General features: G+C 34.0%; 2 protein-coding genes across 5 annotated transcripts; both read left to right on the top strand.

Moving 5' to 3' along the window:
• The first annotated feature begins 2,122 nt into the window (after nucleotides 1–2,122).
• Nucleotides 2,123–9,042, top strand: LOC140778090 (MADS-box protein SVP-like). 4 transcript variants are annotated; one of them, XM_073122636.1, is made up of 9 exons: nucleotides 2,123–2,456; nucleotides 2,572–2,760; nucleotides 7,157–7,235; nucleotides 7,453–7,514; nucleotides 7,577–7,637; nucleotides 7,748–7,789; nucleotides 8,283–8,324; nucleotides 8,405–8,559; nucleotides 8,775–9,042. In XM_073122636.1, the coding sequence occupies exons 2-9, from the start codon at nucleotides 2,579–2,581 to the stop codon at nucleotides 8,797–8,799; spliced, it is 648 nt and encodes a 215-aa protein (XP_072978737.1). In that variant the 5' UTR covers nucleotides 2,123–2,456; nucleotides 2,572–2,578; the 3' UTR covers nucleotides 8,800–9,042. The 4 variants fall into 4 exon arrangements, with proteins under 4 accessions (XP_072978737.1, XP_072978735.1, XP_072978734.1 ...); XM_073122634.1 differs by having other exon boundaries at nucleotides 2,125–2,356; nucleotides 7,577–7,676; XM_073122633.1 differs by having other exon boundaries at nucleotides 2,125–2,483; nucleotides 7,577–7,676.
• A 2,281-nt stretch (nucleotides 9,043–11,323) lies between these two features.
• LOC140778995 (patatin-like protein 2) lies at nucleotides 11,324–13,858 on the top strand. Its single transcript, XM_073123928.1, has 6 exons — nucleotides 11,324–11,690; nucleotides 11,771–11,952; nucleotides 12,508–12,697; nucleotides 12,799–12,966; nucleotides 13,096–13,398; nucleotides 13,506–13,858. The coding sequence occupies exons 1-6, from the start codon at nucleotides 11,544–11,546 to the stop codon at nucleotides 13,734–13,736; spliced, it is 1,221 nt and encodes a 406-aa protein (XP_072980029.1). The 5' UTR covers nucleotides 11,324–11,543; the 3' UTR covers nucleotides 13,737–13,858.
• The last annotated feature ends 139 nt before the right edge of the window (nucleotides 13,859–13,997 follow it).

Here is a 13,997-nt window from a genome sequence, read left to right as displayed (position 1 = left end):
TAATCTCTTACATCAGTTTTTCTGTATTAGAGACTAATCAACCTTCAAATTAAACTAACCCAACTCAGAGTACTAAAATTACTAGTATACCCTTAGATAGCTCAACCATTTATTAAATTAAATTTCTTCCAAAATTTTCTTATCTAACTACCCTCCTATTCTCTAATAAAAATCATAGCTTCTCACTAACTATGTTCCTCTTATTTACTAGGGAAAACATCTTAAAAAATAAAAAGATGTACAACCAAATAAGTAAAGTGTCATTGGCAATTTTGAGATTTTAGAAATTATATTTAAAAACAAAATTATTTTATTTGAAAATGTAATTCCATCATATTTCATTGGGTCAAAATTTCTTTCTTCAAAGAAATTAGAAACTTAACAGCCCCATCTCATTGGCTCTCTTACGTTAAAATTAACTTAACGTCAGAATTGTTTTTAAGACTTACGGTAAAAAAATAATAGTCGATTTAAACAAGTAAAAAACAAAAGAGACGAAATAAAATTTTCCCTATTTTTTTTTATCATTTTAAAAGAAAACTGTTAGGTTGATAGAATTTATTTAGGAAGTCAGGTGGCCAATCTTTGGCATTGCTGCATGGACTCAACTGAGATCTATAGCAATGATCTTATAAGTGACTGTTAGATCTTCGTTGAAAACACCACGGCTAATAACAAGGTCAATGAGCGGGAGGCCAACGTTTCCCAAAAGATTGCTATACTAATATCAAGGTTGTCTAATTCAGTATCATAAATAATACCACTGTGTGCATGGTTGGCAAATGAATAAACTTAACTACTGTCGTTCTCTCAAAAATAAATAAATATTATTTTTACTATTTGAATATTATTTTCTAAATAATTATTATATTTATACTTAGAATGCACTTTATTACACTTTATTCAATTATACAAAAATATCTTTGTCATTTAAAAAAGAATTACTCTTCAGTCTATACATAACAATTTAAGTTTAAATACATATTTACTCTTAAAATATGAGTTACTATCGTATTTGTACTCCTTAAAAGCAAAATTATATAATTTTTTTCTAAACCATTTAAAATATTACGAAATTAACGTGGAATAGATACGTAGTCAAAACCACTCGTGAGAATTATTTTAGTAGGTAGGATAAATAGATTCTATAAGTACTAAAATAAAGATAAAATCATTAGATCATCAGCAGTAGAATTAGCATTATAAAAACCATAATTAACTACACAATTTTAGTAATTATTAGATAAGATAATGACATCATCAGTAATTAAGCCAAGCTATCAAGAACTAGAAGTAACTCCAAGTAGATGTTAGAATAGTGTTTGTTCTTCAAGAAAAAGAGCGAGCCTGTCGCATGGCTACGGCTTTCGGCAACCCAGACCGTGTGAGGACTTTTTGATAATTATAATTAAGATTAGGGCTTTGATCGTGAGAGAGAGAGAGAGAAAGAGAGAAGGCTTCAATTGTTATCTTCTTGCCTTAGAAAATTTCTTTTTATTGGTGCTTACTAGCAGCATCCTGTGATAAACCAATCGCCAGAAGTTACTGATCAACAAGTTATCCAATCGAATGGTCATTAGTAGCCTAACTAATTGGTAGTCATGCCTAACTCCGAAGTGTATAATTTGGTGGTGGTTGAAAATGGATTTAGGTAGGTATATTAGTAGATTGCGTTAACACGTGGACTATACCTATTCGATACGACTGTGATCAGTTTCAGAATGAAACACGAAAGTCCATGAAATTAAAACAGATGTGATTATGATCATGATGATTCTGATACATGCAAGTGATTAATATACCGAAGTAAAGCATATATCCTACATTACTCCAGTCAAGATATTGACGTCCAGTATTTGCTCAGAACCTGACTCATCACGTCACAGTGACGTGAAACAGTAACTGGGGTTGCATTTAATAAGTGAGTTAACTGTAGACATATATACTCCTGAGTAACTTTCTAGGTAAGATGCCATGGGAGACATCAAACTTTTTTTATCGACTCCTTTTCCTTCTAACTATTTTTTACCATTTAAACGCTCCTAAAAGGAGTAAAAATATGAGTGCATCTTGAGAGAGAGAGAGAGAGAGAGAGAGAGCATTGTGAGCTGTGACTGTGACACTGCGTTTGTGGCGTCAATTCGCCATAAAAAGAGCTGCCTCTCCTTCCCATCTCCCCTCTCCTCTCTCTCTTTCTTCCCTCTTTCTCCCATAAAGATAAGGCCACGAACGGACGAACGAACGAACCCACGAACCCCAATTGGGCGAAGAAAGTGAGAGAGAGAGAGAGAGAGAGAGAGAGAGAGAGTGAGAGAGAGAGATTCCCCAAAAGAAATCCACTACCGACCTCACATTGGTGGGTTTCCACGTTCTCCTCCTCCCTTTCCGAGATCCCTCCCTCCCCCCCATTAGGGTTTCCGTACCCAGACGCCCCCCTTAATTTGGAAACCTAGGGGGTAAATCTTGTACTCCGTTTCATCCACGTGAATGTTTCTCACATCCTTTGTTGTTATAATTTTGTGTTTCGAATTTTGTTTGTCTTTATTTTTGTGTGGTTTTGTGGACGTGAAGGAGGGGGATGGCGAGGGAGAGGATTCAGATAAGGAAGATCGACAACGTGACGGCGCGGCAGGTGACCTTCTCGAAGAGGCGGCGAGGGCTATTCAAGAAGGCCGAGGAGCTCTCCATCTTATGCGATGCTGAGGTGGCGCTCATCGTCTTCTCCTCCACTGGGAAGCTCTTCGAGTTCGCAAGCTCGAGGTATTCCGTTAATTACTCGACTTTGGCCCGAAGGAAAGAAAGTTCCTTATTTCCCTTTATATACAGTATAGTTGTTTTCTTTTTGGTTGTTGTTGGCCTTGTAGGCTTTTCTCTTGATGTAGAAAGTAAGACATGTCTTATAGCCTAGAATGAGGTGCAGGAATAATATCTCTAGGTTCAGAGATCCGAACGTTCTTTTAATATACCCGGGTTCATAAGATGGTCACGTGGATGATGCCTTCATGACTTAGATCTTGGTTTCGTCTCTTGGATTTGGTGTTGAGGGTTCGATTTCTTTGTGCTGAATCCTTGCATGGAGAAGGATAGAGTTTTTCCTTCTTTTTAAAGAATTTCTTAAGAAACTAAGGTCTTGAAGAGAAGTTCTGGCGACTTGGTCAACTAGCGAGTTTGTACTTGTCCTTGATGTGAGTTTTCTTTGGAAATATTTGGATGCAAAGTGTATCCTGAGCTAGACTTCTATGGTGCCGAGCTAGTTGCTTGGTGAGCAGTTTTTTTCCTAGATATAGATATTGGGGCTTAAAAGGAAGCTAGTATAAACAATCTCGTCCTATATGGCCACTTATTGACAGAAAAAGTAATTGCATGATTCATGCATCTATCATCTATGCATGCAGCGTAAAGGTTCTTTTCTCCTTGTTTCTCACTTAGTTATATGATCCTTAGTATATGGCTGCAATAATAATGATTTCTGGAAAGGAAATTATATGCATGATCACTTCACCAGTAAATCTTAGAGCTGTTTATCCTGGAGGGTTATGCTATGAATATCTTGATTAGCTTCCATCATGTCAATTCAACTCAACAAAATAACATAAGAGATGGTTTGTCTAAAGCTATGGTTTGAGTCCAGTGGTATTATCATACTTTTCTAACATGCAATAGAATATTGGGTGACATCATAACCAGACCTTCTGCTTTCAGCTGTGGAGTGGATTATACTTGATACCTGAAAAGATGAGAATGCTTCATGTAAAACAATTGAACAAATTCGATAATCAGTTGGAAACTTTGATTTTGCTACCATGTTGAAGATTTAACCTTGCACCCCGAGGGAACTTTAGAAGCTCAACCTGAGGAAAGGACAAGGAAGATGGTGAAATGATGTTATTGAACAATATCACTAGATCAACAAGTTTATTAGTTGATGAATTCCTTGTATCTCTTCTGATGAGTCAGTTTTTCAAATTTTTATCACTATTAGGCTACAATTTGAGAACCTTAATAACAGCTTTGCTATGACTGAAGAGTCTGAAACTAAATGCACTTCCAAATTCTAATTAAATTATATTATGGTGTATAATGGCCACTTTGGATGTCACACATGGTTAATTAAGCACCTCAAGAAATGGCTACTATTTTGGTTCTCTATTAGATCCATTGGTAATTATATTCTTGTTTTCACAAAATATAGCTATTTCATTAGATTAAGATGCTGGGAAAATAAGAGAACTACTATTCACGAGCATATTCTATGAGAAGTTCTGAAGCTGCACCCTTTAGTGGAACATCTTCAGAGAAACAAGATGAACATAAAGACCTCAAATAGAACACATATGGAGTATTATATTAGTGTTAAAGAGGAAGCTCCACATGTTGGAAGCTCAGAATTCCAAAATTATGAAGCTGCTTCAATAAGGCAATTGAAATACAATTGAGCTTATGAGCAAAATTGTAATAGTTTGTCAACATGCTTGAGCTAGAGAAAACCATGAGGAACTTTCATATTCGACTATATAATGCTATATGCCTGAACCATACTATGTAAGCCACATATATAGTTCTGAATATAGAATAGCATGCTGAAAAACTATAAGCCCAATGTCACTGTTAAATCCTATATACTTTGAGAATCTTTATAACCTTTAAGTAGAAAGTTCTGTGATGCAAGAATATATGCTAGAAATGCCAAGTATGTTACCCTGTCTCTTGCACTAAATTTATGGAAACCAAATATACAATATTAAAAGAATTCTTCACATTCTGATGTGGAGTTTAAGAATTCTTCACAATTCTAAAACCAAATATGCAATAGGTTGATATTTTATTGGATTGACATTGTGAAGAATGTCAACGAGATTGTTGCAAGTCGAAGGTATTAATACAAAAGGTATTTAATGTCATATCATAATTTGCTAAATTTTTGTGCAGTAGCCCATCTTCTCAAGAAAAATGGCTTGATGGTCAGTAAAATTTGCATCTCATACCATAGAACCAATAGAAGTACTCTTTTTGTTGAGGAAATATGGGCTTTCATTTCCGAGCTCAAGGTAATTAGTTACCAGTTTTAAGCCCTGAAGACAGATGTGTTGTAGGCGAGATCCAAAAAGGATGAGTAATTTGATTAAGTTTGTTCAAATTTTCGATATGGACCTTCTAGCTTAAGGTAGCTAAATAGAAAACTCTAAGATTTTGCATATAGCTGGACTAGAAAGATACATAGATTTGTTAATTGCATCAATAGTAAAAGAGGTAGAATCAAGGTTGCTTCTTCCTTTTGGCTGGATATGAAAAAAATTCAAGTTGATTGCAATTTATAAATTTATCATTGGCTATATAAACACAAAATATGGAACCATAATCCAATCATAAACACTCTTTTTTAAAATAAACTTTACCACATCTTTACCATTAGGTAATCATTCAACTTAAAATCAATAGCACAATGTAAATAACTTCACAATTAACACCAAAGCCTTAGATTAAATAGTTTACAACAAGGGTTTTTAGACACTTTTGTAATTTCTTATCCCATAAGTAGTTAAGGATCAAATAAGTAACCTTAAACCCACTTTGCATCGTTTCAATTTTGATCAAGCCTTCAAACTAGTAATATTGCCATTTTAGGAAAGTTTTGTTCTACTTATACCTTTTCATGTAGAGCTTAGATTTTGATTTTGTTTATTCCAGTGTGTTTGTGTTGAGATAACGTAGGTATTTATGAGTTTAGGTTGAAAACTTTCTATTTATGGAATTTTTTTTTTGTCCAACTAGGGTTTTGGGTCCTACATTAGTCTATACATAATCCTACATGCATGTGGCTGAATTAACTCCGTTTTTCTTAATAACGTTTAAACATTTTTCTTAGTCTTTCAACTTTTGTATTTCTCAAAAGTTGATGCCTTTAATATGGTATTAATAAGAATTAACAAATTAGAGAACAGCTTCCTTTTAATATTTGTACATGAATCAGTGGATCAAAGTTTGTATCATCTTCATTGATGCCCCTTGCGTTAGTTTCTTACTGTAGTAGAAATAATCTTTAGAAATTGTACTTGAACCTCTATGAGAGATCTCTTGTACTGTCAAAGTATAACGCCAGAAAGTGACAACTTTCATATCTTCTCGGGCCATATATATAAATTGCAAGACACCCTTAAATATTAACACAAGTAATCTTCTCAATAACTAACTTTTTATGATGTTGAATCATCGTATTATTGACCTTCCTATTGAAACATTTTTTTTTCTAATCTAAAAAAAAGCTAGTCTTCGGATACTTCCACATTTTTTTAGCCCACTAATAATTTTGGATATATACAAATTTAAAATTGAAATAAATAATTAAAATCCAGTTAACATCAACATCTTGTGGATTTCTTGACCAAGCAATAAATCATTAAAAAAATAAACATAACTACTTTTTCTTTGTCTACTGTCCCAGCAGTATCATAATCTTCTTGTTTAATTGAATGGTCACAACAGAGTATATGCCATCAGCCAACTGTTTTGGCCTCTCAATGTTTTTCCTAAACAGTCGTTGGCATATGTAGACACCCTAATTATAATTTATTTTCAAATTAAGAAACAATTTATGTCCTTCATGGATATTCACATTCGATAGTTTCTTTTCCAAAATCAACAATCAATATGGTCCATGAAGTTCATAATTAGTTCATAACTTGCATCATGAACGAGATTCATAAACTACTGACTATAGTGAAATAATTGCTGCATATAACTGTCATTAAACTGATACATCCATAGATTTTACAAATGTCTCGAATGTGGCGAATTATTTTAGCTAGAGAGGTGAGTACACATTATGTATGGTAAAGAAGTTTCCCATGTAATTTTCAAGATATTGTTGTCAAATGAAAACTTATATATTTCTTATTGTGATGATTATCACAATAGATATGAATTCAACGAATTATCAATTTTTGCTTCTACGAACGTATAATCCTGCTACAAGATTGTCATTGTTTTCATGTCTGCCTTTTCTTTTTCTGTGCCAACAAATTTCGCTTTTCAAGTTAGGAATCTACTGGAACCTGTTCAAAGACCAGTCATAGAGTAACTTCTTGTTTTATAAGGCGTATTTTCTGTGAGCAAACCTTTTGATTTGCTTACAGTACTCTTATTTTTGCTATTGAAGTATGAAGGATATCATGGAAAAGCATAGTATGCACTCAAAGAATCTTCAGAAAGCAAAGGAGCCAACTCTTGACTTGAATGTAAGCTATCCTGGTATCTCATCATCAGTAATTATCTGTTTGAATAAATTAAGCTTTCTATAGACAAATCAAAACAATGCCGGAAGTGTTGTTTGAAATCTCAAGTGGTGCGAAGATCAGGATTTAGAACTTTAACTGTTAAACCAACTCTTTTGGAGAGTTGTATAGAGCTATAAGTTGTAGCAGTTCTACTCAGCATCAATATGTTGATCTCCAGGTAGAACACAGCACCTATGAAAGATTGAGCACGCAAATTTCAGAAGCAAGCCTTCATCTCAGGTACCCCCTGCCTCTGAAATCAAGTAAAATTACAACTTAGAGCATTTTCTATATATTTTCAGGCAGATGAGAGGAGAAGAGCTCCAGCAATTGACTATCCAAGAGCTGCAGCAACTTGAGAAGGTCCTCGAAACAGGCCTAAGTCATGTGCTTGATAGAAAAGTATGTTTTCATCTTGACTTGATTATGTTTACTCTTGCATGTTATTTACCTGGTGGCTGTTCATTTTACAGAATGAACATATAATGGAAGAAATCAATAGTCTCCAACAAAAGGTGAGTTTGGCTTTCTTTAAAGACCGTGATAGGGTTCTCTAGGTTTCTGATATATGCACTGTATAGGATCAATTACTACCCTTGCTCCTGCTGGTCTGTCCTTGTGTCACATATTGTAGACGATGATACATTCATGAAAATTTAGTTTTGTTATCATCAATTTTTCTTCAGTGTCTGTGAAGGCAAAAGCAGAGTATATGGCTTTCTTCACAGAAGAATATGTGGGCTCATGCATTCCTCCAGTCATTTCAATTTTTGAGGATTGTGGAGGAGTAGAGTTGCTAACTGATAAACTGATAAGATTAAATCTTATGATGCTATTATTACTAACAGAGCAATTGCAGATTTGTAATTCTGATGGATTTCTCATAAAAGCCATAATTTGAATATCAATCTCTTGTCGTCTCAATTTGTGTCGATAACATGTAGGTCAAAATTTACCATGCAGCTCTTGTTGAACTTAACCATCTCTTCATTTTTGCTTTGCCAACAGAAAATACAACTGATGGAAGAAAATTCCCAACTAAAGGAGCAAGTAATCTTTTCTTTCCACCACCCTCTGTTTCTTCTCTTACGCATTTCATTTCTTTTCTCAAGGATGATGTGGAGATGCAGGTGATCAAAATGGCCAAGGCAGGGAAGCAGGTGTTTACTGTTTCAGAGAATCTTATATGTGAAGATGGGCAGTCATCTGAATCAGTTACTAATGCATCACATCTGGGAGTGCCACCAGACATTGATGACAGCTCTGATACCTCACTTAGATTGGGGTACCTCCATATTATACAAGTAGATTTAAGAGGCTTTCAAATTGAATTTTGACCCCATATTTGCATGTGTTTTAGTACTATTCATAGATTTCTTCCCACATAATCACTTTCAGAGTTTGTAACTTGGATATAGATTGCAGCAAACTGTTTATCCAGATAACCTTGATTTTTCAAGTAACAAAAATTTGAATACTGAAATCTCTTTGTTAATGCAGGTTATCAATCTCTCGGAAGCAATGATGTAAAAGTTTCTTCAAAGGGGCATTATGTTTTTCCTTCTTTTTTTTTTATTTTGCTTTCCTCCACACATCCATGAATTCAAACATGGATGCATAAATAACCCTTTCAGGGGATGAATTATTGGATACATCATACATATGATGACTTGGATGCTCATCGCCTATGGCATGTATGCCATTGTTCTCCCATTTGGGCTTTCTCTAGTAAATATATAGTTATATACCATATATATTTTTCTTTAAAGTGCAGTACTTAGTACATGTATTGCTATACGAAGAGGCAGAATGACCACTTGGTAAGTATCTGGAACAAGAATTCAGCATCTTATATATCATAGAGATATATATATATGAATGTGCATTGGTGGTGATTGAACCTACTTCACAGCACTGCCAAGTTTTAGAATCGGCTCTTTAATTACTAAGGTTTTTTTAAGAACATAAGCTGTTTTACTTGAAGTTTTAAGAACATATTTTTCTCTTAGCGTGCAATCCACTTCCAAGTATTCCAAGTATTGACCAGTCGTTTATAAATTCTCAACGTTCAAAAGATGTGTAAGTGCTATGCATGCAGAACGTGAGGATGCTCCTAAGTTTCTAAGAATTAATTGCTGGTGTCAAGTATGTCTGTCTAAATTAAACCTTGAACTCATCTTCTGGCATAAATAATGATCTAGCTATTAATATGCCTGCGTTTACTAATGACACAAAAGACTGTAGAAACTAATTATCTTAGATGCAATATTATATAAGAGAAGTGCTATTTAGACACCTATAAAGTTCGTGAAAAGATTATCCACTTCTACGTGCATACACATCCAAACATATGCATCTGTCTATACTTCATAAATTTCTGTTTGTTTATTTATTTCATGTCTTTATCACGGTTTCTATAGACTATTATCACTTTCTGAAGTCCACTTTAAGTGGGGGGCCCATTTTAAAATGGGTCCCAGATTAATTAATGTGCTTGCTTTTTTAGATTGGTGTTGATTTTTTAAGTTTTTTTTAAGTGGTTTTCTATAAAACTATATGCTTAATAGCTTATATATATTAAAGATATTAGAGATAAGACAACCAAGATGCATATAACTAGATGATTAATCTATATATAATCATGTACTCAAAGTTAATAAAATTTATAAAATATATAGTTTGAATATTTACTTGCATTGTTATCGGCGTATAAAGTTTTATGATAATAATTAAATGAAGGATTATGTAAAAATTGATGATAGCGAAAATTAAATTTTATGAAAATTATTTTCAGTTGATATAAAAGATCTACTAAAACCTAATTAAGAGCAAGAATATATATTTATTTATAAAGGTGGCCATGTTAACTTTTTTATTCATTATTTTCTTCAAATGAAATTTGTAGGTATAGTTTTACAACTTTGCCTTCCCCATCCTCGATACGATAGAAAATTTTGGCTCCCCCACTGGTTTAATACCAGAAATCAGGAATGACAGATAGCATAATTTGAAACTCTTAGAATCATGTCATCGCATTAATAGTAATACCATAAATAATTATTTCCATTTGTAAAAGCTATGATACCGAGTATATACTTAGTCTTCATTAGTTACTGGCGGACAATGTTAAGGTTATGAGGAATAGCATGACCAATGCCATTAAGATATATAATATTGTATGACCACTGATATTGCAACCAACCTGCTTATAAACTACTTAACTATGAGGCTAATTGGTTGTTTTGTAAACTATATATCTATGGATGAAATGGATGCGTCTGGTTCGTATTTAGTGTATATATTCTAATACTTGAAATAAGACTAAATTTCAAGTCATCCATAACAATTAAGTTGTTGGGGAGTTTGACAAGCTACTGTGCTTAACTGGCAGATAGCTTAATTAAATAGCAAGGCTAAGTCTTCTGGCCTTCGTCTTTAATTCCCACCCGGCCTAGTAGAAGTAATACCACAAGTAAGTATTTGCATGTGTAATAAGCTTCCATGGATGAGTTCTTTCAGAATACTTAGTATTTAGTACTTTAGCGTGATCGGCAGCGTTGTTGCTTGTAAATAATATAGCATGTCTAACGCCATCAAAATTGCAAATTTAACTTGCTTGTGAACTACTTAATTATGAGGCTTCTTGGTTATTTTGTTCAGATCAATGGATTAATCAACTGCTACTTGTTCATATCTAATGCATATTGTAATAGCTGAAATAGGACAGAAAGAGAAGTTTGACTAGTTCTTAATTTGTCTGCATTTTAACTTGAGATAGCTTGATTGAGATTTTGTTTAAGTGGGTTTTATTATTCTTGTTGGTTTGATAATTAGGTCTTGAATAGCGTGTAGTACTAAATACATATTAAAATGAACTCTGACTAAATATTAAACCTAATCTTAATACATCTGTTTATTCTGTTTGTGAAGCAACATTACAAGATTTAGACTAACGAATTAAATAATTCGTATTGAAGCTTCTATTTTTCTCCTTTACAGGTTAACTGGGTGCATATCCAAACTAAAACCCGATCCATTACTGAGATTAAATAAAAAAAGTTAGCCTTTGTGTTCTTGCTCATGTTTCTAGTAGGTAGATAATTAAGAAATACCAAGGCCAAGTCTTCATGGCCTTCATCATTAATTCCTATCCTTCTCCATGCCTATAACTACTATGATCATGAACTCAAATACATAGCATTCTCTTCTCTTCCACCTTTAGCTTAATTTCAACGCTATCTTCTATATTCTCTCCGCAATTAATTACTCATGGCTAGCAGTAGCAATTTCTCTCCTGTGACGCAGCTTCCTCCTCATTGCAAGGGGAAGATGGTTACAGTCCTAAGCATTGATGGCGGTGGAATAAGGGGACTTATCCCTGCAACAATACTTGCTTTTCTCGAGGAGAAGCTGCAGGTGAAATATCTACTAAAAGCTCTAATTCTTATTTTCTGGAACTAGACTTGCTTATCATATGATATTTATTCTACTCGTAGGAAATTGATGGAGAAAATGCAAGGATTGCAGATTACTTTGATGTAATTGCTGGAACAAGCACTGGGGGCCTTGTGACTGCAATGCTTACTGCCCCAGACGATAATAATCGGCCACTTTTCGATGCCAATGGAATTAAAGAGTTTTACAAAGAGCACGGGCCAAAGATATTTCCTCAAAAAGGGTAAGTATGATGATTTTTTTTCTTTTCAGCTAAGAAATATGAATTATTCGTATATGTGCAAGCAAATTCATTGCCACCAAGTACTTTTCATTGTTAATTTAGATTGCGTGATGACTTTATTTAATGAAGGTTTAGCAGGTAATCGCATGTATGCAAAATTATATATTTAGTCTCATAGTTTTTTTTTTTTAAAAAAAACAGCTAAGTTTAGGGGTGAAAACTAGTCAGATTAATTCCAAATTCGTATTTGTATCCAAATAGTCTTATGGGTTTAAAATATTATAAAATAATGATTAATCAAACTTTTTATATTATGAATCTCAAATCTAGTTTATATATATATATATTAATTATCTATAAATTTTATATCACAAGTTCCTATAAATTCAGAGAATGAAACAGATGTATCAAGGTGTTAATGATTAATATATATATAAAATATGATTAATATATGAGATATAATTCTCATTGCCACATATGTGTGCGTAAAGCCTAGCTAATAAAAATGATTCAGGCTAAGATATTAATCTTAATGATCCATTAATTTGTTTGCAGTTGTGGGGTGTTAAATAACCCACTTACCTTGATAGCAGCAGTGACGGGACCTAAATATGATGGTAAATACCTGCACTCAAAAATACGAAGCTTGCTCAATGATATGAAGCTTAGTCAAACTTTAACCAATGTGGTTATTCCAACCTTCGACGTCAAGTCTCTTCAACCTGTCATCTTCTCAACCTTTGAGGTATATATATATATCAGAATAATCTCCTTTTATTCCTCTTATAAAATTTCTGATTCTCGTTACTTATCCATAGTCAATCATTCGTATTAATTAATGTACAGACAACAGATGTGCCTGCTAAGGATGCTCTTCTGTCGGATATTTGCATCAGTACATCTGCAGCTCCTACTTACCTTCCAGCGCACTATTTCAAAACAGAAGACGATGAATCTGAAGACCATTTTCGACATTTCAATCTAATTGATGGTGGCGTAGCCGCAAACAATCCAGTAAGTACTTCTATTCAACTCTATATATCTCAGGTTTAGCTAGAGATTAAGTTCTTATATATCACGCACATAAGGAAATTCTAGAGATTTTTTGAAGGAACAATGAAGCTCAGGTTAATTAATTGACAGACTTTGGTAGCCATGACGCAAGTTACAAAGGAGATACTAAAACATAACCCAGATTTTCTTCGGATCGGTCCTACCGACTATGGCCAGTTCCTTGTCATCTCTCTAGGCACGGGTTCCGCGAAGCAAGCCGGGCAATATAGCGCACAAGAAGCAGCGAAATGGGGTGTTCTTGGGTGGTTGTACAACAATGGTATGACTCCTTTGGTCGATATATTTTCTCAAGCCACTGCCGATATGGTGGATATCCATGCATCTGTTCTCTTCCAAGCTCTCCACTGCGAGAAGAACTATCTCCGCATACAGGTATATATATATATATATATTCGGAAGCCAAATGAATGATGATAACTTTATTAATATGTCATATATGGTTGCTGATGAATAAGTTTTGATTTATATGAAACGTACAGGATGATTCCTTGGAGGGCGATGCAGCTTCGGTGGATGTCACAACGAGAAGTAACATGGAAAAGTTGATTGAAATTGGCGAAAACCTCCTCCAGAAGCCAGTGTCTAGGGTTAATCTGGAGAAGGGAGTATATGAGCCAGTAGATGGAGCAGGAACGAATGCCAACGAACTCACACGCTTTGCGCAAATGCTCTCAGATGAAAGAAAGCTAAGGATTAACCAGTATGTTTAATATCATCGAGTTGTTGTTGTTGTGGTATGTATGATGTCAGGTGTATATTCTGCTATGTAGCAGAATATGCCAATATGCTTCTTTAAGTTTCAATTAGACATGCCACCACCCTACGTACGTTACGTTACTGGTTGAGTCTTATCACTCACGAGTCATGGAGGAGGTTTTATATATATATATATATATATATATATATATGAATTCGAATTTCAGCATTATTTACGTTAGAGAATCCCATCTTAAAGATTAACATAATTACAG

The sequence above is a fragment of the Typha angustifolia genome, chromosome 15 (genome assembly GCF_048772165.1).
Source record: "Typha angustifolia cultivar Huaian chromosome 15, ASM4877216v1, whole genome shotgun sequence".
Classification (NCBI taxonomy): domain Eukaryota; kingdom Viridiplantae; phylum Streptophyta; class Magnoliopsida; order Poales; family Typhaceae; genus Typha; species Typha angustifolia.
This window is presented reverse-complemented; position numbering and strand designations above follow the sequence as displayed.